Genomic DNA, 26,171 nt, shown 5'->3' on the forward strand with positions numbered 1-26,171 from the left:
AAATACCTTGTACACAACTAGAGCCGCAAAGGTGGAAAGGGTGCAAGAAGTTCAAGAAAAATGGCTACCCTATGCACATAATGGAGGAAGGAATGGAGCGCAACACAACACAACAAAGACAAGCTCCAGATAAAACCTGAGGACACATTTAAAAAAAAAGGCCAGGCAAAGTGGCATCTAGAAGACCTAAAGTACTGTGTCAGGGAGTTGTGTACTCCATACTTCCATTACCATGCTAGAAAGTATACATTGGTGAGACTGGATGGACATTGAAGGCCAGGATAGCAGAACATAAGAGTATCTTAAAAAAAAATTGAGAGCAGAATGAAGTAGATTCTCTGAGCACTCCCTATGGTGTTCATGTAGACGAATGTTTGATGAGGCCAACATCCTTGGTAAGGAAGAGAATGCCTACAAGAGAAAGCTACACATGTAAAGATAGCTCCAGTCTCTCTCTCTCTCTCTCTCCATCTTGTTTTACAGCGGTTGGCACCCAGCTTAATGGTGCATTACCGCCACCTTCTGCTCCAGAGTGTGAGATAGACTCACATTCCAAATCCCTTCACCCAATCGCTCACACACACATACCCTAACCTACACCTTATCCTCCCATCTTTGGCCATCCTAGTACCCTATTCCTGTTTATCCATCATATCCTATAAAAAACCCCTGTACTCCTTACGAAAGCTAAAAATACCCTAACCTGTGTTCTCTCACCCATGCCCAGTAACCCTTTTAATGTGAATTCCTGCACCCCCAATTCCCTTAGATTAATTCTCATCATCTCTCTCTGTATCCCATACTTCCTGCAACTCAGAACTACATGTTCTACTGACTCCTCTTCCTGACATTCCGCACACAATCCTGTCTGGTGTTTCCCTATCAATTTCAGTGTTTGGTTTAGTGCACAGTGCCCCAGCCTTAACCTAGTCTACACAATTTCCTCTCTTCTGTATCTACTACCTACCCTCGTACCTGCAACACTTTTTTGTATTTGATATTTGTAAATGCCTCCCTTTCCCCTCCCTGTCCCATCTTTCTTGCCACATTTGGTTGATTTTTTCCCAGATTACACACTTAACCTCTGCTTTACTGATACTAATGTGCATTTCTATATTTTCTTTCTTTAATGCCCTCTTTGCCAATTCATCCACTCTTTCATTCCCCTTCACCCCTACATGAGCTGGAACCCATAGAAATTTAACCTGACCTCCCTGATTTGCAACTCTTGTGACTGACTGAAGGACTTCATGAAGTACATCTTGCCAGCTGTTTGAGTGAGAAGACCTTAAACTTGCTAGAACTGAAGATGAATCTGAGCATATCAACACTTTGGACTAGTCTAGCTTTCTCCACCCAACGCAATGCAACCAACACTGCCATCATCTCCACTGTATACACCACTAACTTATCAGATATTCTTCTGCTGATTGCAATTGCTTTTGTTGGTATAGCCACCCCAAACCCTGTCACTCCTGTTTCAGGTTCCTTAGCACCATCTGTATAAATCTGAGTATAATCACTATACTTTTCTATCACATGATAGTTAAATGCACTTACCAAATCAGTTTTATATTTTCCTTTCCTTTTTACCTCTAACAAATGCCAGTCTACGTCAGGCCATACCAGCTTCCATGGAGCTACAACCGGATAAACCACTGAAGGACTTATCCTTAGATCAAACACTCCACATTCCCTAGCAATATCATTCCCTACCCGACTAAAGTTTTCCCTCTGAAACCTCCCATTTTCCCAGGACTCCTGCAACACTCCTTTAGCAGGGTGAGAATCATTGTGTCCCTGCAAATTAGCCCAGTAGTTTGCCATCAATTGCATCCTTCTTAATTCCAAAGGCATTACTCCCATTTCTACCTGCAGGGCTGATACTGGTGATGTTTTAAAAGCCCCACTGCACACTCTCAAAACCTGAGCCTGAATCACATCCAGTTTCCTTATAAGAGACCTAGCTGCTGATCCATATGCTACACTTCCATAATCCAACACAGATCTTACTAAAGCCACATACATTCTCTTTAATGCTGAACAACTTGCTCCCCATTCCCTACCAGTCAAACATCTCATCACGTTTATTACTTTTTTACATTTCTCCTCAACTTTCCTGATATGGTCTGCCCATGTTAATCGTGAATCAAATATAACTCCCAGAAATTTAAATGACCCAACCCTTTTTAATTCAATCCCATACATCCTTAACTTCTTCCCTACCTCAATTATTTTCCTAGTGAAAAATACAGTTTGAGTTTTTTCTACTGAAAATCTATATCCCCAATCATAACCCCACTCCACCACTTCATCAATTGTTCCTTGTAGTTTCCTGATTATATGCATAGCTCCAGTCTGAGACTGCACATTCCCAAAGAGGGCTTGGCCTAAAAAAAAATTGACCAATCAGAAAAAGGCCAATTTAAACTAACCAATCAGGAATAGGGAATTCAGACCCAGCCAATCAGGATCAAGAATTAAGCCCCACCCATCACCTGCTCATTCAAGAGAGTATATAAGGAGATGTCTCACGGGGAGCTTGTCATTTGACTAACTTATGCTTGAGGAAGATTGTTGGGTTTAATGTTGAAATGTTGCAATCAATATCTATAAGTATGTGACTTTTTTTTAGCATGTCGCACCAAACAGTCAGCCATTCTTTCTGGCGCGTGGTTTCAGGATTGGTCACCTTTCGGATTAACCAGGTCATGATATGACCGTTCTTGACTCAACCCTTGTTTTTTTTTACAAAGCCGAGTGGTTAGCTCGATACTCAATCTGGCACAGATGGAAAGCGTGCTCGGGGGTGGCCTGACTTGGATTTGAACTCGGGATCCTTTGCTCTGGAGTCTGGAAGTGATGCCATTGCGCCACCAGCTGGCTGTATGTGACTAGTATGTATTAGTAGTATGTATGTGTTAATGTGTGACTAATAAGGCCATAGGATATTATGGACAGATAAAGTTCCTGGGTGTCAACATCATCTCTAAAGATCTATCTGGGATCAACATATTGATACAATTACAAAGAAGATATGTCAACAGCTACAGTTCATTAGGAGTTTAAGGAGATTTGGTATGTCTTCAGACTCTAGCAAATTTCTACAGATGTACGGTGGAGAGCATTCTAACTGGCTGCATCACTGCCTGGTATGGAGGGGACACTGCATTATGTCAGAAAATGCTGCAAAAGGTTGCAAACTCAGCCAACTCCATCATGGGCACTAGCCTCCACAGCATTGATGACATCTTCAAAACATGATGCCTCAAAAAGGCAGCATTCAACATTAAGGACCCCCAATCACTCAGATATGCCCTCTTCTCATTGTCACCATCCAGAAGAGACCCTCAATCTTCCCTCACTCCCATGATCCACTGCTCTCCCTTTTCACTTTGGAGTTGGCCGAAGTAAAATGGAAGGAGCTGCTGGCAGGGATATCAGCAAAGCAGCAATGGCGTGATTTTCTGGGAAAGATGAGGAAGGTGCAGGGTAGGTGTATTCCAAAAATAAAGAAATACTCAAATAGCAGAATAGTACAACTGTGGCTGACAAGAGAAGTCAAATCTAAAGAGGACATACAACAAAGCAAAAATAAGTGGGAAGATAGAGGATCGGGAAGCTTTTAAAAATCTACAGAGAGAAAGTAATAGAATCCATTAGGAGGGAAAAGATGAAATGTGAAAGCAAGCTAGCAAACAGTATCAAAGTGGAGAGTAAAAGCTTTTACAAGTATGTTAAAAAAAAAACTAAGAAATGAGAGTGGATATAGGACCGATAGAAAATGAGGCTGGAGAAATAATAATGGGGGACAGGAGATGGCAGATGAACTAAATGGGTATTTTACATCAGCCTTCACTGTTGAAGACACCAGCAGTGTGCCAGATGTTGAAGGGTGTAACGGAAGAGAAGTGAGTGTAGTTACTATTACAAGGAAGAAGGTGTTCAAAATGCTGAAAGGCCCAAGGGTACATAAGTCACCTGGACCAGATGAACTGCGCCCTAGTGTTTGGAAAGAGGCAGTGATAGAGATTGTGAAGGAATTAGAGATGATCTTTCAAAAAATCACTGGACTCTGGCATTATGCCAGAGGACTGGAAAATTGCAAATGGCACTCCACTCTAAGAAAGGAGGAAGGCAGCAGAAAGTAAATTATAGACCAGTTAGCTTGACTTCACGTGGTTAGGAAGATGTTGGAATCAATTGTTAAGGAAGAGGTTGTGGACTTTTTGGTAACACAGGACAAGACAGGACAAAGTTAGCAAGGAAAAATCCTGCCTGACAAATCTGATGGAATTCTTTGAGGAGATTACAAGTAGGAAAGAAGAGGATGCAGTGGATGTAGTGCATTTGGACTCTCAGTAGGCCTTTGACAAGGTGCCACACACAAGAGGCTGTTTACCAAGTTAAGAGTCCATGGTATTATAGGAAAGTTATTAGCACAGTTAGAGCATTGGCTGATTGGTAGGAGGCAGAGAGTGGGAATAAAAGGATCATTTTCTGGTTGGCTGCCAATGTCTAATGGTGTTCCGCAGGGGATGGTGTTGGGACTGCTTTTTCTGTGCTGTATATAAATGATTTAGACGGAATAGATGGCTTTGTTGCCAAGCTTGCAGATGATACGAAGCTGGTGGAGGGGCAGGTAGTGTTGAGGAAACAGGCAGGCTACAGAAGGCCTCAGGTAGATTAGGAGAAAGGGCAAGAAAGTGACAAATGAAATACAATGTTGGAAAATGTGTGGTCATGTACTTTGGTAGTAGAAATAAGTGTGCAGACTATTTTCTAAACAGAAAGTCCAAAAATCTGAGATGCAAAGGGACTTGTGCAGAACAGCCTAAAGGTTAACTTGCAGGTTGAGTCAGTGGCGAGGAAGGCAAATGCAATGTTAGCATTCGTTTCAAGAGGTCTAGAATACAAGAGCAGGGATGTGATACTGAGGCTTTACAAGGCACTGGTGAGGCCTCACCTTGAGTATTGTGAACAGTTTTGGACTCCTCATTTAAGAAAAGATGTGCTGGCATTGAAGAAGGTTCAGAGGAGGTTTCCAAGGATTATTCCAGGAATGAAAGGGTTATCATACAAGGAACGTTTGATGATTCTGGGTCTATACTCGCGGGAATTTAGAAGGATGTCGTAGGATCTCACTGAAACCTTTTGAATGCTGAAAGGCCTTGAAAGAGTAGATGTGGAAAGGATGTTTTCCGTGGTGGGGGAGTCTAAGACAAGAGGGCACAGCCTAGGAATGAACAGATGTCTATTTAAAACAGTGATGTGGAGAAATTTCTTTAGACAGTGGGTGGTGAATTTGAGGAACTTGTTGCCACAGGCACCTGTGGTCAGGGTCAGGTCATTGGGTGTATTTAAAGCGGAAATTGATAGGTTCTTGATTGGACACAGCATCAACAGTTACAGAGGGAAGACCAGGGAGTGGGGCTGAGGAGGGGAAAAAGATTCAGCCAATGTTGAATGGCGGAACAGACTCGATGGTCTAAATAGCCTAATTCTGCTCCTATATCTTATTGTCTTAGGAACAGTCTTTTCCCCATATCCATCAGATTTTGGATGGACAATGAAACAATATTTCTTGCTCTCTACTTGTAATACTTACAGTGCGTAGAAAAAGTATTCACCCCCCTTTGGAAGTTTTCATGCTTTATTGTTTTACAACATTGAATCACAGTGAATCTAATTTGGCTTTTTTGATTTTATATTGATCAGCAGAAAAAGACTCTTACAAATCAATGTGAAAACAGATCTCTACAAAGTGATCTAAATTAATTACAGATATAAAACACAAAATAATTGTTTGCACAAGTATTCACCCCCTTTAGTATAACACACCAAATCATCACTGGTGCGGGCAATTAGTTTTAGCAGTCACATAATTAGTTAAATGGAGATCACCTGTGTGCAGTCAAGGTGTTTCAATTGACTGTAGTAAAAATACACCTGTCCAACTGCTGGTGAGTCAGTATCCTGAGTAAAACTACACCTTGAAGACAAAAGAACACTCCAAGCAACTCTGCGAAAAGACTATTTAAAAACCACATGTCAGGGGATAGATACATAAAAATTTTCAAGTCACTGAATATCTCTGAATACAGTTAAGTCAATATTTAAGAACTGGAAAGAATATGGCACAGCTGTAAATCTACATAGAGCAGGCCGTCCTCAAAAACTGCAAGAAGGGGACTTGTGAGTGAGGCCACTGAGAGACTTAGGACAACTCTGGAGGAGTTACAAGTTTCAGTTGTTGAGATGGGAGAGACTGCATATCCAACAACTGTTACCTGGGTGCATCACCAGTCTCAGCTTTGAGAGAGTAGCAAAGAGAAAAGCCACTGTTGGGGAAAAAAGACTCACAAGAAATCTCAGCTAGAGTTTGCCAGAAGGCATGTGGGAGGCTCTGAGGTCAGCTGGAAGAAGGTTCTATGGTCTGATAAAATCAAAATTGAGCTTTTTGGCCATCAGACTAAATGCTATGGCATAAGCCAAACATAGTGGTGGCTGCATCATGCTGTGGGGATGTTTCACTGTAGCAGGCCCTGGAAGGCTTGTGAAGGTAGAACGTAAAATGAATGCAGGAAAGTACAGGGAAATCCTGGAGGAAAACCTGATGCAGTCTGCAAGAGAACTGTGACTTGGGAGAAGATTTGTTTTCCAGCAAGACAACGACCCCAAGCATTAAGCCAAAGCTACACAGGCAATGTCTTAAAACCAACAAAGTTAATGTCCTGGAGTGGCCAAGTCAGAGTCCAGACCTCAATCCAACTGAGAATTTGTGGCTAGACTTGAAAAGGGCCGTTCACTCACAATCCCCATGCAATCTGACAGAGCTAGAGCGGTTTGGTGAAGAAGAATGGGGAAAAAATTGCAGTGTCTAGATGTGCAAAGCTGATCCGAGTCTTATCCACACAGAATCAAGGCTGTAATTGCCACCAAAGGTTTATCTACTAAATACTGACTTGAAGGGGGTGAATACTTGTCCAATAAATTACTTTGTGTTTTATATTTGTAATTTGTAATTAATTTAGATCACTTTGTAGAGATCTGTTTTTACTTTGACGTGAAAGAGTATTTTTCTATTGATTAGTGTCCAAAAAAAGCCAAATTAAATACACTGTGATTCAATGTTGTGAAGCAATGATCATTTATGGTTAACCTGGCCTGTGAAAGCTACAGGACAACCAGGCAGTGACAACAGTAACAGGTTTTACTCTTCTTGCCAGAATGAAAGTGAAGTCAAAACTATTATACGAGCAGTTTGAGATCAAAAAGAAAACAACAGGATCAAGTGGAACAATGATAACATGTCAGAACAGTGTGCTGAGAACATTTAGAATTGGATTTTTTTCCTTTCTGAAAACAGTAAACATTTGGAATGTTCATTGCCTGAAGGAGAGGATTAAGGTACATGTTATCCCTCATGACTATAGTTTGAATTTGAAACCAATTTTGTCTATCACCATTGTTCAATACCACACCTGGCAAGTGTAGCATCTGCTTAGCAACTCTCACCACCACCACCACCACCACCCCCCGGCCAACAGCCCGATCAGGGTCATGTGAAGCCATGGAAGCAGATGGTGGATGGTCGTATGAGTAGCTGGTGCATATTACAAGTCCTGGTTATGTGACCACTCACAATCTCTGGAAGAGTATTGATGATGGCTAGGGTCACCTGTCTTGTAAAGACACTGTCCAGAAGAAGACAATGGAGAACCACTTCTGTAGAAAAATTTGCCATGACCAATCACGGTCATGGGACCATGACAGGCCACGTCGCACGACACTGCACTTAACAATGATTACGCCATCTAGGCTTAAGCTTTTCTGGAACTATGATGCATATCCTTTAGACCATTGCCATTCTTACTGCTTTCCCCTGCATTCACGTTGGTGCTTCTTGTTTAAATGCAAAATCTGCAGGGTTGTACTCTACAACGATTCTGTACAAAGAGCTCTAAGTTAAAGGGCTTTTGAATCTTTACAAAAGCAGTGCTTGTGTATCATTTATAGTGGTTCTGGAAGTCGTAGAGTCAGATAATATAAAGTGTCTATCTTGCATGAAACAAAGTAATTTAATCAGAGAAGCTTGCTTCTTATTGCTAGCCAATTTGGTAACCATATTTGGTTAAATCACTGTGCCCCAGGCATGCCTAGTACAAGGTTAATACAAAGTGCAGGGAAGCAGTTACTTTTTTCTAATTCTACTGTACTGGACCCAAGGGTGCTTGGTACCAATATCGTACATAAAATAACAAAACAGTATTCATACCCTCAGATACAATCCCACCTAATAAAATTCATTATAACCAATGAGACCCTCTGTATGATCAAACATGGATGATATTGTAAAACACGAACCCCACTGCAAATGCCAATAGACAGTTTGTACCTGTATCAGATGATGACAGGAGTTTGCTCACAGGTACACCCTGCTCAGAGCTCCCCTGCGCCAAGGATTCCTCGTCTGCATCTTTCACGTCTGTGGAGGACTTTACAGGGGTGTCTGTTATTAAAGAGAAAAGTTCAAAGTCAGTCATTATTAGGAAGCTGCCTCTGGCATTGAAATCCTAAAATGGCCCTATTTACAATGTGGGAATGTAACTGCACAGAAGGGACCAGTTACCCAAACAATTCTTCTGCTTGACAGCAGGTTTGATGACAACGTTGGGGTGAGGTGCAGAAAGTTTACAGGAGAGTAGGTTAAGTAATGTCAATGGAAGAATTGAGTGGTCATTGCACGTCAGTGTTAGCATCATACTGATTTAAACTGTATAGGAAATCAGAAGAGGCAGGAACTCTGAAATCAGAAGGAAGTGTCCACAGCCTGGGTGAATACTTATCAAATAGGCATAGAGACAAAGGCAGAAGAAGAGCTTAATATCATGCTTGGAATCCTGTTTCAGTAGCTGTGGTTTCCACTGCAAATCACAGTACTCTCTACCTCTGTCCACTTCCAGCAATTCTGAAGAATGAGGGGAAGGGGGAGGAATTTCATATCAGACAGAGTGGACATAATGGGGATGTTTCCGAAAGTCAATGAGTCCAGGGGTAGAGGGCACAGCCTCAGAATCAAAAGATGTCCCTTTAGAACAGATGAGGAGGAATTTAGCCAGAGGGTGGTGAATCTGTGGAATTCATTGCAAAAGACACCTGTGGTGGACAAGTCATTGAGTACATTCAAAGTGGAGGTTAATAGGTTCTCAATTAGCAAGGGTGTCAAAGGTTAAAGGGAGAAGGCAGGAAAATGGGGTTGAGAGTGATAATAAATTGGCCATGATGGGAGTGGGGGAGCAGCCCCAATGGGTCAAATGGACTAATTCTGCTCCTTTGCCTTATGGTCTACAAGTTCCCCTACTCCCTCGCCTGCCACATTCAATGAATATCTTCCATTGTCTTCAACGGGATGCCACAACCAAACAGCTTCCTTTCCCTCATGTCCTGGTATTCGAAAATGATAGCTCTCCCTGTTCATTTTTCTGTCTCCACTGTTATCACTCCTCTTGCAACCAGAGGTGAGATTTCACCTGCCTTTTTACCTTTTGCCTTCCCACCAGCCAGGGACTCAAACAGATGATCCAGGAGAATCGGCAACTCTCTTGCACTTCCGCCAACTCCATGCAGTCCATTCTGTGCTCACAATGTGGCTCTCTCCCCACTGCAGCACCCAAACTCAAACTACCAATTCCTTTGTAGGATTCCTCCTAACAGTGTGTAACTGTGACTGAACATCCATTTACAGTCATAGAATCGTAGAACACTACAGTAGAGCTGTTGGGGAGGGTTTAAACTAGTTTGGAAGGGGGGTGGAAATCAGAATGTGAGTGCAGAGATTAGGGTAGAAGGACAAGGACATGATGTTGTGTGTTCTGAGTTGGTGAGGAAGGTCAGGCGGGGACAAAACACAAAGGTAGCCAGTTAAAGGGGTTGAAATGTGTCTATTTCAATGCTAGGAGTATTAGGAATATAGGGGATGAACTTAAGAGCATGGATCAGTACGTGGTACTATAATGTAGTGGCCGTTACTGAAACTTGGCTAGAGGAAGGGCAGGATTGGCTGATGCAGGTACCGGGGATTAGGTGTTTTAAAAGGAATAGGATGGGAGGTAGAAAAGGGGGGGGGAGGGAGTAGCATTACTGGTCAGGGATAGTATCATGGCTATAGAAAGGGAGGATGCCGCAGAGGGAGTGTCCACCAAGTCGGTGTGGGTGGAAGTCAGAAATAGGAAGGGATCAATCCCTGTGCTGGGAGTAGTCTATAGGTCCCCAAATAGCCCTTGGGACACCGAGGAGCAGATAAGCAGGCAGATTTTAGAATGGTGCAGGAAATACAGGGTTGTAGTTATGGGTAATTTCAACTTCCCTCGTACTGATTGGTATCTCCTGACTGCAAGGGGGATAGATGGGGCTGAATTTGTCAGGTGTGTTCAAAAAGGATTCCTGACACAGTATATGGTCTGGCTGACGAGAGCAGAGGCCATACTGGATCTAGTTCTGGGTAATAAACTTGGTCAGGTGGCAGACCTCCTGATGGGGAAGCATTTTGGTGAGAGTGACCACAACTCCCTTAGCTTCAGCATAGCTATGATAAAGAATAAAAACAGACAAAATGGGAAAGTGCTTAACTGGGGAAGGGCTAACTATGAAGGGATGAGGCAGGAACTAACGAGAGTAAATTGGAAACAGATGTTCAAGGGTGAAAGCACAGAAGTAATGTGGAGGAAGCTTAGGGATCACGTGCTGGGTTCACGATAGGTTTGTCCCACTGAGACAAGGAAAAATGATAGGAAAAGGGAACAGTGGCTGACGAAACACATGAGGCAACTCGTCAAGAGGAAAAGGAAGCATATATTAGATTAAAGAAGCAGGTGGGGTTCATGAGAAATATAGGGTAGCCAGGAAGGAGCTTAAGAAAGGATTTAGGAGAGCTCGAAGGGGGCATGAGAAGGCCTTGGCATGTAGAACCCCAAGGCGGTCTATGCGTATGTGAAGAACAGAAGGATGACAAGAATGAAGGTGGGGCTGCTAAAGGATAAAGAAGGCAACATGTGCCTGGAGGCAGAGGAGGTTGGGGAGGTTCTAAATGAATACTTTACTTCAGTATTCACAAGTAAAAAGGACCTTGATCAGGGTGAGGTCGAAATAGAACAGGCCTGTGTGCTGGACAATGTGGAGAAGAAGAAGGAAGAAGTGTTGGATCTTCTTAAAAACATCAAGATTGATAAGTCCCTAGGGTCGGATGTGATATACGCCAGGTTGCTGTGGAAGTGAGGGAACATATGATCTTTGAATCTTCTTTGGCTGCAGGGGAGGTGCCGGAGGATCGGAGAATGGCAAATGTAGTTCCCTTGTTTAAAAAAAAAAGGCAATAGGGAAAATCCTGGGAACTATAGACTGGTGAGTCTTATGTCGGTGGTCTGCAAACTATTGGAAAGGATTCTTAAGTATAGGATCTACAAGCATTTGGAGAAGTACAGTCCACTCAAGGATTGTCAACGTGGCTTTGTGAAGGGAAGGTCATGCCTCACGAGCCTAATTGAGTTTTTTGAAGAGGTAACAAAAGAAATTGATGAGGTTAGGGTGGTAGATGTGGTCTACATGGATTTTAGCAAGGCATTTGACAAGGTCCCCCACGAGAGACTCATCCAGTAAGTCATGGGGCATGGGATCAGTGGAAACTTGGCTGTTTGGATAAAAAATTGGCTTACAGGAAGAAAGCAGAGAGTAGTAGTGGAAGTAAAGTATTCTGCCTGGAGGTCGGTGACTAGTGGAGTGCCGCAAGGATCTGTCCTGGGATCACTGCTCTTTGTGAGTTTTATAAATGACTTGGATGAAGAGGAAGAAAGATGTGCGAGTAAGTTTGCGGATGTCATGAAGATTGGAGGAGTTGTGGATGGAGCTGTAGGTTGTCAAAGGTTACAAGAGGATATAGACAGGATGCAGAGTTGGGCAGAAAAGTGGCAGATGGAGTTCAATCTGGATAAGTGTGAGGTGATGCATTTTGGAAGGACAAACCAGAGTACAGGGTTAATGGTTGGTTATTTAAGAGTATGGATGAACAGAGGGACCTTGGGGTTCAAATCCAGACATCCCTCAAGGTCGTTGCGCAGGTTGATAGGGTAGTTAAGAAGGCCTATGGGATGCTAGGCTTCATTAACAGGGGGATTGAGTTTAAGAGTAGAGAGGTTATGTTGCAACTCTACAAATCTCTGGTGAGACCGCACTTAGAGTATTGTGCTTAGTTCTGGTCACCTCATTATAGGAAGGATGTGGAAGCTATGGAGAGGGTGCGGAGGAGAGTTACCAGGATGTTGCCTGGATTGGAAAACAAGTCTTTTGAGGTAAGGTTAGTAGAGCTGGGACTTTTCTCTTTGAAGCATAGAAGGATGAGAGGGGACTTGAGAGAGGTCTACAAGATTATGAGAGGCACAGACAGGGTGGATAGCCAGCACCTGTTTCCCAGGGCATGAATAGCAAACACAAGAGGGCATATGTACAAAGTTAAGGGAGGGAAGTTTAAGGGAGACATCAGGGGTAAGTTTTTTTTTCTTTCTTTCTTTTTTTTTACACACAGATGGTTGTGGGTGCCTGGAATGACTTGCCAGGGATGGTGTTGGAGGCTAAAACATTAGGGGTATTTAAGAGCCTCTTGGACAGGCACATGGATGAAAGAAAAATAGAGGGTTACTGGGTAGTGTGGGATTAGTACTTCTTTAAGGAATATATGGGTCGGCACAATATCGAGGGCTGAAGGGCCTGTACTGAGCTGTAGTTTTCTAGTGTCTAGTACAGAAACAGGCCCTTTAACTCATCTAGTCTGTGCCGAACGGTTATTCTGCATAGTCCTACTGACCTATACCTGAACTATCGTCTTCCATCCCCCTCCCATCCATGTACTTGTACAAATTTTTTACATATTGAAATCAAACCTGCATCCACACTCTCAGTGCCCTCCGAGTGAAGTTGTCAGCACTGAGGTTCACCTTAAATATTTCACCCTTCACCTAAACCTATGACCTCTAGTTCTAGACTCACCCAACCTCAGTGGAAAAGTCTCCCATTTGCCTGACATTTTAATTTTCCATCCAACTCTCACTGTTTTTAGTGACTGGAGCTGTTTCCCAAACTACAGACACAGTGCCTCCACCTTTCACGCCCCAGCCTCCATCATTATTTCCATTCTTCCCCCTCCCATCTGCCTACCACCCATCCTCACCTGGATCCACTTTTCAATGTTTGTTCCAGCACTTTCTTTCACCTCTTTACAGCACTGTGCAAAAGTTTCAGAGATATATATAAATAAAAGTTAGGGAGCCTAACACTTTTGCGCATTACTTTAATAATTTTCTGTTGCACTGTACTGCTGCTGCAAAAAACAAATTCATAACACGTGAGTGATGATAAACCTGATTCTGACATGAGAGTGGGACGGGGGTGAGAGGGGAATCATGGTTGGGAAAAGAGAAGGGAGAGAGGAGGGAGCTGGAAGTACCAGAGAGACATTTTGTAATGCTCAGTAAATCAATTGTCGGAATCAATTGTGGTCTTAACAGCAGTTACTGTGGTGTTTCAGGATTGGGTGTGTCTGCACCCACACTACCCCACTGCTCCTGGCACTCTTTCTACCACATGTCCCACACCCCTCCCACAGCGCTCCACCTTTGCTGTTCCAAACCTCCTTTGCTCCAGCCAGATTTACAAACTCTCACTCTGCCACAATGACAAATACAGCACTGCGCAAACTTCTCGGGCACTCTAGTTATATTTTATATATATATTACACACACACACACACACCTCCCCCCCCCCCCCCCCCCGGCAAGACTTTTGCACAGCATTAGATACTGGCTTTATCCCTTCTACTCTTTTAGCCCAGATGGAGAACCTCAGGAAAACTTCAACTGTCCATTTCCCTCCACGGATGCCGCCTGACCTGCTGATTTCTTCCAGCAGCTTGCTTTCTTATTCCATCACACCACTCCATTTTTGACTCCTGATGAAATAGATACCTAACTAATTAATTTTAGTCCCAGTACAGTTGAGTTTTGGAAGCTGGTCACGATGTGTGTATTTTTTAAAAGAAAAGTAATCGCCAATATTATTAACCCTTTCATTACCTGCAGGCGACATAGAAGGCTTCCCATCTGTTCGAGGCTTGGTCTTAACAGCAGTTACCGTGGTAACAACAGTGCCGCAAGGCATGACTGTTCGATCCTTCTCTACTTTCTTTGCCGGAAGCAGAGTGGGAGATAGTCGAGATTTCATTTCGTTAGGTTCCATATAACTGAACTGTAATGAGATCAGGACCATGGTTCACACTCTTGGACTTTTCCATTGTAAACCAAAAGCGATCAAATGTCACCAAAGCAGATAGTGTGAGACTGAGATACAGGGACTCAACACTGAGTACACACTCAGTGGCAACTTAATAAAATGGATATCTGCTCATTGATGCAAATGAAGTGGATTCTGGTAAATTGGGACACATGGGGAACAGTACATTTTGGTCCAATTAAGTGGCTGTCCCAATTAGCTGAAGTTTCATCAAATTGTTACAAATATATGAACAAGACCAACTACCCGAGTGATAATTAGAGGATTTAAATGAAATACAGAACAAAGTAGTACACTACCAAAACTACTACCTGTGCAATTGTGTATTAGTTCCTAATAGTTATTGTTGGAGGAATTAATCCAGTGTACACTGTCATGTTCTTTTGATTGACTATAAAATGAACAAAATCAGTGGACACACCTAGACTGTCTTCAAACAATGCTTTCAACAACTGTATCCTCCAAATCTTCACTTTCATTGCAAAATTCAAGATGATTGTTGATAGCTTAACATTCTTCGTAGCTCCTAACTTATTGAAGTAGTGAAATCGTTTCGTTTGCACTCCTTGTTGTTTCTGGAATATTCAAACCTGAATGCTTGAAACTGCAGTGAGCGAAACAGTTCTGAATTGTCTTATTGCTTATTAATCGCCAACTATCAATGACAAAAATCACTGCTTTTTGAACACAAACACAAGCAAGTGATGCTAATTAGAAACTGTTTGCTCTAAGCAGTGCTTAGTGTTTAAATGCCACACAATGTGCAGGAGACTGATGCTAGGCATCGTGTCCCAAATAAATGAAGGGAATTCTGGCCATTTTCTCAATTTGTCTTTGTTCTTTTAGAGTTGTCCCAAATAAGCGTCTGCCCCAATTAACCAGAATCCACTGTATCTAAGCAGCCAATTATGTGGCAGCAACTCAATGCATGAAAGCATGCAGACATGGTCATAAGGTTCAGCTGATGTTCATACCAAACATCAGAATGGAAAGAAATGTGATTCTAGTGACCTTGACTGTGGGATGACTGTTGGTGCCAGATGGGGAGGTTTGAATATCTCTGAACAGCTGAATATCCTGGGATTCCCAGTCTCTAGAGTATACACAGAATGGTGTGAAAAACAAAAACATCCAGTGAGTGGTAGTCCTGTGGGTGAAAACATCTTATTAATGAGAGAGGTCAGAGAATGGCCAGACTCCTTCAATAAACAGGAAGGCGACAGTAACAAAATAAGTATGCATTACAGCAGTAGTGTGCAGAAGTGCATCTCTGTATGCACAACATGTCAAACCTTGAAGTGGTTGGGCTACAGCAGCAGAAGACCATGAGCATACACTTAGTGGCCACTTTAGTAGGTACAGGAGGTACTAATAAAGTGGTTACTGAGTGTAGAGTATCCATCTAAATTTTTGCTCTGTTTAAAGTTAATTTCCAGTAGTTCCCAAATACATGGAGAGCTATGTCGGAGGAAAGAGTTAGATCAATCTTAGGTTAAAATGTCGTTAATCCATCGTGGGCCAACAGGCCTGTACTGTGCTGTAGTGTTCTATGTACTCAGTGAACAAGCCTCATTGTGCATGTTCTCTGAAAAAGTCAAAATTAAATTGGATATGCTCTGAGTAGCAAACCACATTCGTCTTTCCAAGCCTAATCATCCCCCAGGCCATTAGGCTTCTGAACGCCCATCATATTTGAAGTGTCAATGGTTAATCTGTTCCATACCTTACAGTATAATATTAATGCACTTTAGTTTGTTATTGGTGTGTGATTCATCTGTAGATTGTATCCTTGCCTTCATAAGTTTTGTGTGTTATGCATGTTATGTGCTTTACACCCTGGTTCAAGAAAACAACCTCTCCCTCGATGTCGCAAAAACAAAGGGGCTGGTTGTGGATTACAGGAGGAATGGAGATGGGCTAACCCTATTGACATCAGTGGATCTGGGGTTGAGAGGGTAAACAGCTTCGAGTTCCTCAGCATCCACATCACCGAGGACCTTACGCGGTCTGTACACACCAGCTGTGTGGTGAAAAAGGCACAACAGCATCTCTTTCACCTCAGACAGTTGAGGAAGTTTGGTATGTGCCCTCAAATCCTAAGAACTTTCTACAGGGGCACCATTGAGAGTATCCTGACTGGCTGCATCACTGCCTGGTATGGAAACTGAGCCTCCCTTAATCGCAGGACTCTGTAGAGAGTGGTGCGAACAGCCCAGTACATCTGTAGTTGTGAACTTCCCATGATTCAGGGCATTTACAAGGACAAGTGTATAAAAAGGGCCCATAGGATCATTGGGGACCCAAGTCACCCCAACCACAATCTATTCCAGCTGCTACCATCTGGGAAGCAGTACCACAGAATAAAAGCCTGGACCAACAGGTTCCGGGACAGCTTCTTCCACCAGGCCACCAGACTGATTAACTCACGCCGACTTGAGTGTACTCAATATTACACTGACTGTTCTATTTATTATAAATTACTATGATTGCACATTACACATTTAGGTGGAGACATAACGTAAAGATTTTTACTCTTCATGTATGTGAAGGATGTAAGAAATAGTCAATTCAATTCGAAGAAATGTTGTCCCATTTCTATATATATATGCTAGATTTCTATATACATTATACACTATATACCGGTACATGTACCTTATGTCGTTAAATGACAATAAACTTCACTTGATTCCAGTTTTTTCTGGACACCACCAGGTTAGCAAATGACAAACACAAGAGATTCTGTAGATGCTGGAAATCCAGAGCAATGCACACAAAATGCAGGAGGAACTCAGCAGGTCAGGCAGCATCTGCGGAGAGGAGTAAACTGAGTGTTGCAGGTCGAGAAATTCATCCTGGTGAAGGGTCTCAGCCTGAAATGTCCAGTTTATTCCTCTCCATAGATGCTGCCTGATCCGCTGAGTCCCTCCAGCATTTTCTGGAGGTTGGCAAACTGAATGCCTTGAATTATCTCTATGTGGAGGCAGAAGGGTAAAGTGGAAATGTTACTCATCAGAATTGGAATGAAAACATAGAACTTGGCAGTTGCAACACTTCATTCCAACCTCTCATTCGACCGTTTAACTGGTCTCTCTCCCTCTCTTACTCGCTGCTGCTAGAGGAAGGAGCCAGAATTTTGGGTCTTGGGCAAGATTTGTGGATTGGACCTGTACTGACGTTTTGATAAATTTCTGGATACACCTTTTTTTAAAATTGCTGTTTTGTGCAATTTTGATCAGGGAGGACTGGGAATGCAGCCTGCAGTCAATGTCCAACAACACTAAATTGAAGAGTCCCACACTGTTTCAATGACTTTGTGGTTTAATATTTTATATTCTGCTTTTCACTCGTTCTTTGCCGTTTGCACGATTTGTTTCTTTTTGTGCACTGGGTCTTTGTTTTTTTGTACAGGTTCCATGGTGATTCTTTGTTCCATGGGAGTCTGTGGGAAGACAGACCTCAGGGGTGTACACTAGAAACACAGAAAACCTACAGCACAATACAGACCCTTTGGCCCACAAAGCTGTGCCGAACATGTCCTTACCTTAGAACTACCTAGGCTTACCCATGGCCCTCTATTTTTCTAAGCACTATATACCCAACCAGGAGTCTCTTAAAAGACCCTATCGTTTCCGCCTCCACCACCGCTGCCGGCAGCCCATTCCACGCACTCACCACTCTCTGCGTTTTAAAAAAAAAACAACTTACCCCTGACATCTCCTCTATACCTACTTCCAAGCACCTTAAAACTATGCCCTCTCGTGCTAGCCATTTCAGCCCTAGGAAAAAGCCTCTGACTATCCACACAATCCAATGCCTCTCATCATCTTATACACCTCTATCAGGTCACCTCTCATCCTCTGTCGCTCCAATGAGAAAAGGCCGAGTTCACTCAACCTATTCTTATAAGGAATACTCCCCAATCCAGGCAACATCCTTGTAAATCTCCTCTGCACCTTTTCTATGGTTTCCACATCCTTCCTATAGTGAGGCAAACAAAATTGAGCACAGTACTTCAAGTGGGGTCTGACCAGGGTCCTATATAGCTGCAGCATTACCTCTCGGCTCTTAAACTTAATCCCACGATTGATGAAAGCCAATGCACCATATGCCTTCTTAACCAGAGAGTCAACCTGCGTAGCAGCTTTGAGTGTCCTACAGACTTGGACCCCAAGATCCCTCTGATCCTCCACACTGCCAAGAGTCTTACCACTAACGCTATATTGTATCATCATATTTGACCTATACTGCATACATACTTTAATAAGTGTACTTTGAATCTTTAAATTATCCTAGCAGGTTAAATTCATAAATGGACGGCCTACAACATTAACACAGATTAGTAGTAGAGCTAATCATGATTTATAAAACCCAAGCAAGTTGTTAATCCTTAAGGTACTGCAAATACCAATAAAAGGTTTCCACTACCAAATCCTAAATCTTCATTGCTTCCCTTCAACATACCTAATTTGGTTTTAAAAGGGGTGGGATTTAAACAGTGAGCAGCATCACATAAAACAAATTCAAAGAACATAGATATTATGGAAAAGGCATACACTCAGTGTACGTTCGTGGTCTTCTGCTGCTGTAACTCATCCTCTTCAAGGTTCAACATGTTGTGTATTCAGAGATGCTGAACACCGCTGTAATCCATGGTTACTTGAGTTACTGTCACCTTCCTGTCAGCTCAAACCAGTCTGGCCATTCTCCTATGACCTTTCTCAATAACAAGGAGTTCTCACCTGTAGAACTGCCATTCAGTGGATGTTTGTTTGTTTTGTGTTTTAAAAAAAAAAGATACATCCATTCTCTACAAACTCTAGAGACTGTTTGTGAAAGCCCAAGGAGATCAGCAGTTTGAGATGCTGAAACCACCCCACATGGCACCAACAATCATTCTACTGTCAAAGTCACTTAGATCATAGCTCCTCCCCATTCTGATGTAGAGTGTGAACAGCAAGTGACCATATCTGCATGTTTTTATTTACTGAGTTGCTGCCACATGATTGGCTGATTAGATATTTGCATTCATGAGCTGTACAGGTAGTGCAAATTAACTCTACCATCAGATTTCTGAATGGTCAGTGCACTCATGAACAGTATGTCACTGCTTTCCTCTTTTTGCACAACTAATTATATATATATATATGTATACTTATTGTAATTTAGTTTTTCATTATAATGTAATGCAATGTAATGCAGCAAAACAAATTTCACAATGTACGCCAGTGATATTAAACTTGATCCTCATTTTGACCTAATGAGGGCATTGAATGCAGCTACAGTTTAATTTTAAAGGTAAGATTGCTTAATTGAAAGTAAGCACAGAGTAGTAATAATGACAAGGGAGTGTCACAGTGATACTGAGATGTTGAGTAAGGGTATGAAGATATCTAAACCTGTAACACAGCCTCTGGAGTTGGTTTACTAAGTTAAGTGTACATTTAAAATAAACAATGAAACCTTGACCCATAGTTTACATACTCAAGAGAAAGGTGGTTGATACACTACGAATTGACAGTATAATCTTAAGCTGTCATTTTAAAATGGTTTTTTTTCTGGAAGGTACAAAGATTGAGGGAAGTGAGGAATCTGAATGATGAAATGAGAAGGTTGAAGATTTGGAAAGGTTCATAGAGAATAATGGGAATACACAATGGTTAGCACAGAGTGAGGACATGGCTGCAAAACTGATGTGCTTTACGACATAGATAGAAACTGGCAATAGATAGCCAAATTGTGTGTCTCTCATGTGCTAAGCAATCTGTGGCTTGATTGACATGAAGACGGGGGCTAGATGCTTTGTTCATTGTTCCTACACTGTGTTTCCCTGTATCAGTCTCAGCAACAAATTACTCATTCTCCTTTATATCCCTGATCAGCCAATTACTTTCCCAATTAGTGTACTGGTATGTATAAATAAATCATTGTTAAATTTGAAATAGACTTTGTAACTTGGTTAATGATTGTCACATGTACTGAGGTAGTGAAATATGTTTATTATAGCGTTCATGTGGATCAATTCATTACAACTGTGCTTTGAAGTAGTACAAGGTAAACACTAACAATGCAGAATAAACTTGGAACAGTTACAGAGAAAGAGCAGTGCAAGGTCATAACGAGATAGACAGAGGTTCAGAGTCCATCTTATACTAGGGAACAGTTCCGTAGTCTTATGACAGGATAAACGCTATTCTTGAGTCTGGCTGGTGACACATGCTTTCAGGATTTGGTATCCTTTGCCCAACGAAAGGGAGGAGAAAAGAGAACTCAGGGGTGGGTGGGATCTTTGATGTATCAAGGCTGCGAGAAGTGCAGACAGTCCATGAAGGGGAGGCTGGTTTCCAAGATGTGCTGAGCTGTGTCCACAGCTGTCTGCAGTTTCTTGCAGTCACATACAGAGCAGTTGCCATACCAAGCTGTTTATCCAGATAGGATGCACTGTGTAGTGCATTGATAAAGATTGGTGAAGGTCAAAGAAGACATGCTGAATCTGATTAGCTTCCTGAGGAAGTGGAGGTACTAGTAAGCCTTCTTGGGCATAGTGTCAATGTTGTTGACAAGGGCAGGCTATTGATGATTTTGACTCCTGGGAACTTGAAGCTCTCGACCCGGCGCCATTGATGTAAGCAGGAACATGTACACCGAGCCTATTCCTGAAGTCAATGAGTAGCTCTTTTGTTTTGTTGACATTGGAGGAAAGATTGTTGTCATGACACCATGTCACTAGGTTCTCTATCTCCTTCCTGTACTCCCAACTCATTGTTATTTGAGATGCCACCCACTATGGTGGTATCATCTAAAAACTTGTAGATGGACTTGGAGCAGAATCTGGCCACACAGTCATAAGTGAACAGGGAGCAATTACATTTATTTTGTATCAAGATTGATCATTTTCTACCAATTTTTTAAAATCTGTAAATAATTTTTAAACTGTTTCAGCTACAACCTAAAACTCAAAATCAGTTGCAAATTTTCAAGCCTACTAAGCCCCATCCTTGAAAATAATACAAACCAAGGGAGGCACAACTCAGAATGAATGTAAAATATTGTGATGGTTATTACCTCAGCTGTGATGGATCCTGAACTATTCCCGTTCTGTGTGTTTAGCAGGCGAAACCTTTGTCTTCCACTGGGCTGCTTCTTGAATAGATCTATAGGTACTGTCACCTCACCAAGGACTGCAACAATGATGGAAAAAGTACAGTTAAAATAGAAACCCTTTGAAATGCAAGGAAAATCCACTATGGAAAAAAATAATCCAAATTTACAAATGGGACCATTCATTAGGTCGCAATGTGTCTGTAACTTTACTTATTGATCTTTTATAAACTTTTACCTTTTCCACCCCTTATATGAAACTTGGTATTCCTACCAAATAAGACCAAATTCAGAGATGTAGCATGCTACAGACACAGGATGAGGAAGTTTAAAAAAAAACAACTCGGATGTGAACATTACACAAACGATGAAAACTGTGGCACTTAAAGCTCAAGGGAAAGCAGTGAAATAAAGAAGGCCAAAACCAGGTAGACAGTGCAGTCGCAGTGTACTGATGTAATGAAATAATCTGTATGGTTGGCATACAAAACAAGTTTTTCCACTATACCTCAGGGGAAAAAGACAACTTCAAGGCAGGAAACACAAACTCAGCCACTTTGAAATAAGAGAAAGATAGAGTATTCTCTCACAATGAAGCATTGTGGAGAGGTTAAAACGGGCATGTTCAGGAACATAAATCACTAAGTTACAGGACAGATACTAAATGTAAATATATATTTAAAGAACTGATGGAATAATGATGCCCTTCACCCAAGGATGCTGAAATGTAAAAGGGGAAGTGAGGTTTCAATGGTACATCAGACCCGCCTGGAGTGCATTTTCTCCATAGTATTAGGCACCCTATCCCATGGTACATTTATTTTCTTGGGGTGGGATATAATCTAGATTTTCCTGGATAAGACCAAAGCTGTGTCAAATTCAGAGGACATTAAATTGGAGTTATAGGGAAAGGTTGAATAGATTAGGACTTCATTTGCTGAAGCACAGGAGAATGAGGTGAGAGTTGATATAGAGATATACAAAATTGATAGAGTAAATGTAAGGAGGCTTTTTCCACTGAAATTGGGTGAGACTCTGGACCTAGAAGTCATAGGTTAAGGGTGAAAGGTAAAATGTTTAAGGGGTCTGTGTCAGGACCGATTCTTTTATGTTACATGCCAATGATTTGGATGATGAAATTGATGGCTTTGTTGCAAAGTTTGCAGATGATATGAAGATAGGTGGAGAAGCAGGTAGTTTTGTGGAAGTAGAGAGGCTATAGAAGGACTTCGACAGGTTAAGAGAATGAGCAAAGAAATGGCAGGTGGAATACTGTGTGGGGAACTGTATGGTCATGCACTTTGGTAGAAGGAATGAATGGGTTGATTATTTTCTAAATGGAGAGAAAAACTGAGGCATAAAGGGACTTGGGAGTTGAGACTGGTGAGGAAGGCAAATGCAATGTTAGCATTCTTTTCAAGAGGACTAGAATATAAAAGCGAGGATGCAATGCTGAGACTTTGTAAAGCACTGGTGAGGCCTCACTTGGAGTTTTGTGAGCAGTTCTGGGCCCCTTACCTTAGAAAGAATGTGCTGAAACTGGAGAGGGTTCAAAGGAGGTTCACGAATATGATTCCAGGATTGAATGGCTTGCCATATGAAGTGTGTTTGATGGCTCTGGGCCTGTATTCACTGGAATTCAGAAGAATGAGAAGTGACCTCATTGAAACCTATTGACCAGTGAAAGGTTTTCATAGAATGGATGTGGAGATGATGTTTCCTATGGTAGGAGAGTCTAAGACCAGAGGACACAACCTCAGCATAGAGGGGCGTCCTTTTAGAATGGAGATGAGGAGGAATTTCTTTAGACAGAGAGTGGTGAATCTGTGGAGGCTAAGACTTTATGTATATTTAAGGCAGAAGTTGATAGATTATTGACTGGTCGGGGCACAAAGGGATACAGGGAGAAGGCAGGAGATTGGGGCTGAGGGGAAGATTGGATCAGCCAATCAGCAAATGGTGGAGTAGACTCAAAAGGCCAAATGGCCTAATTCTGCTCCTATATCTTATGGTCTTAAATGAAACATCGCTTCTCTGGGGCCAAAGGTGCAAAACAGGAACCATATAGTGACACGCAGCATATATAGTTACAATCCAGCACATACTGATACAAAGTGATATCAGCACTAATCCCAGAGTGACATGTCCTGAAGATTGACTGGTTGTGAGGTGACTGATCATGTAAAGTTACTGGTGCAATTACAATAAAACAAGTAATTGTATAAATATGTGAAACAGCAGCAATAAAAGATGAAAAAGTGACCAGTCGATCAGTGCCCAGGGTATTGTAAGTGTGTGTTGGCTAGCAGGAGGGTGTTAAGTAGTCTAACAGCTTGGGGAAAGAGGCAGTCTTACAGTTCTGATTATCATGCTGCAGTACCTTCTGCCTGACAGCAGGTCAAAGAGATTGTGGAAGGATGAGAGGAGTCTTTCACAATGCTGGGGGCACTGTAAAGGCAGCGCTTCTGATAAATGTGCTGAGTTGGGGGGAAAGAGAGACACCAATGCTTTCTGTAGTCCTCACCATTTGTTGCAGGGTCTAGCAATCACATCCACAGATGCACTGGGCTGTCCGTAACACACACTGCAGAGCCCTGCGATTGAGGGAAGTTTGGTTCCCATACCAGGCAGTGATACAGCCAGTCAGGATGCTCTTAATTATGCCCCTGTAGAAAATTCTTAAGAGTTGGGGACTCATGTGGAACTTCTTCAACCGCCGGAGGTGAAAGAGGCACTGTTATGCTTTTTTCACCACACAGTTGGTATGTACAGATCAAGTGAGATCCTCTGTGATGTGTACACTAAGAAACTTGAAGCTGTTCACCCTATCAGCTCCAAATCTATTGATGTCAATAGGGGTGAGAGCCTGTCTCCATTCCTCCTGTAGTCCACAATCAGCTTCTTTATTCTTGCGATATTGAGGGAGATTGTTTTCTAGACACCACTGTGTCAGGGTGATCACTTCTTCTCTGTAGGCTGCCTCGTTATTACTTGAGATAAGGCCAATCAATGTAGTATCATCTGCAAATTTAATTAGCAGATTGGAGCTGTAGTGAGAATGTGTATGTGTGGTGGGGGGGGGGGGGTGGGAGAACACTCGCTTGCATCAGCCTTCTCAGGAAGTGATGGCGCTGCTAAAGAGGTATTGTTGAGGGATCAGGTGAGATAGTCAGCAATGTGCATGCCGACTTTCCAAGGAGAACCATTGATTTGCAATAGGGAATGTTCAGACTGTGCTGCCTTGAGGTCCACAATCATCTCTTTAGTCTTGTCCACGCTGAGACCCAGTTAGTTGTGTTTACACTCATCCACAAGCTGCTCTAACTCCTCCCTGTATGCTGTTTCATCATTGTTTCTGACAAAGCTAACCACTGCTCTGTCATCAGCAAACTTAGTGATGTGGTTAGAATGGGATTTGGCAGTGCAGTCGTGCGTAAGCATTGTGACATCAGTGGGTTAAGCATGGAGCCCTGGTGGAACCAGATATGTTGCTGCCAATACAGACTTCCTGTGGCCTCTTCGTCAGAAAGTCCAAAACTGAGTTACAGATGGAGGTGCTGAGACCCAACATGGACAGTTTTACACACCAGCTTCCAGGGAATGATTGTATTGAGAACAAACCTGAAGTCAATGAACAACATTCTGATGTAGGAACACCATTGTCCGGGTGGGACAGACTGGCTTAAGGATGGAGGCTATGGCAATGTTGGTGGCTGATTTGGACAATATGACTTGGTCCATTGGGGCGGGAAGGCAGGATTTAATGCAGTTCATGACCAGCTTTTTGCAGCAAATCATTATTACTGAGGTCATTGCCACGGGACGGTGGTCATTGAAGCAGGATACGGCTGGCTTCTTGGGCACTGGGATGATGGTAGTGGGCTTGACGCTGGCAGGGTTGGTAGTCTGCTCCAGGAAGAATGTCAGTGAGAACATCTGCGAGCTGGACTGCACAGTCCATGAGCATTTGGCCATCTATGTTGTCATAGTTTTTAGATGGTGATGGAAAAGGTCCGCAAGTCAGGGTCCTAAACAGAAGCAGGGCTAATTTGGGGGGAATTAGACAGGATCTAGCAGAGGTTGAATAGATAAGCCTGTTTGAAAGGAATAAATGGCAAGTGGGGCACTTTTAAGAATGTGGTTTTAAGTATCCAGGAGCAGCATACTCCCGTCAAAGCAAAGGGTAAAGCTGGCAAGTTTAGGGAATCTTGACTGACGAAAGACATTAAGGATCTGGTCAAGGAAAAGGAAGCACACATTGGGTTTAGGAGATCGTGATCAAATGAATCCCCTGATGACTAATAAAAAGATTAGAAATAATCTTAAGAGGGCAAAGAGAAGCTATAAAATGGATTTGGCAGGTAAGGTTTGGGAAAATCCCAAGGGAAAATCCATTTATAGCTATAAAAATGGTGGCTAGGGAGAGAATAGGTCCTCTTACAGATGCTTTTGACTTAAGCACAGGAAACTGGTGGGATTTTCAATGCATATTTCTTCTCGGTATCTACTGAGAATAAAGTTGTGGCTCCTTGAGAGATGAGGATACAAGTGAAGACCTTTTGGTAGACATGGCTGGTGAGTTTACAACTGTCTGCAGCTTTTTCCAATACTGTGCAGTGGCCCCTCCATACCAGATGGTGATGCAACCAATTAGAATAGCCTCCACTGTAGAGCATGTAGAAATTTGTGTCTTTGGTGATATACCAAGTCTTCTCTAACTCCTAATGAAATAT

The 26,171-nt window shown here is 42.4% G+C and overlaps 1 protein-coding gene across 1 annotated transcript in view; it reads right to left on the minus strand.

Moving 5' to 3' along the window:
- Window positions 1–26,171, minus strand: part of c2cd2 (C2 calcium dependent domain containing 2) — a 109,350-nt gene that overhangs the window by 34,370 nt on the left and 48,809 nt on the right. Inside the window, exons 9-11 of the mRNA XM_073045034.1 lie at window positions 21,403–21,518; window positions 14,124–14,295; window positions 8,399–8,512 (exon numbers count right to left, since the gene is read on the minus strand). Of these exons, the coding sequence (XP_072901135.1) occupies window positions 8,399–8,512; window positions 14,124–14,295; window positions 21,403–21,518 (402 nt within the window). The remainder of the gene's footprint in view (window positions 1–8,398; window positions 8,513–14,123; window positions 14,296–21,402; window positions 21,519–26,171) is intronic.

This window comes from Hemitrygon akajei, chromosome 5 (assembly GCF_048418815.1).
Source record: "Hemitrygon akajei chromosome 5, sHemAka1.3, whole genome shotgun sequence".
Taxonomy (NCBI): Eukaryota; Metazoa; Chordata; class Chondrichthyes; order Myliobatiformes; family Dasyatidae; genus Hemitrygon; species Hemitrygon akajei.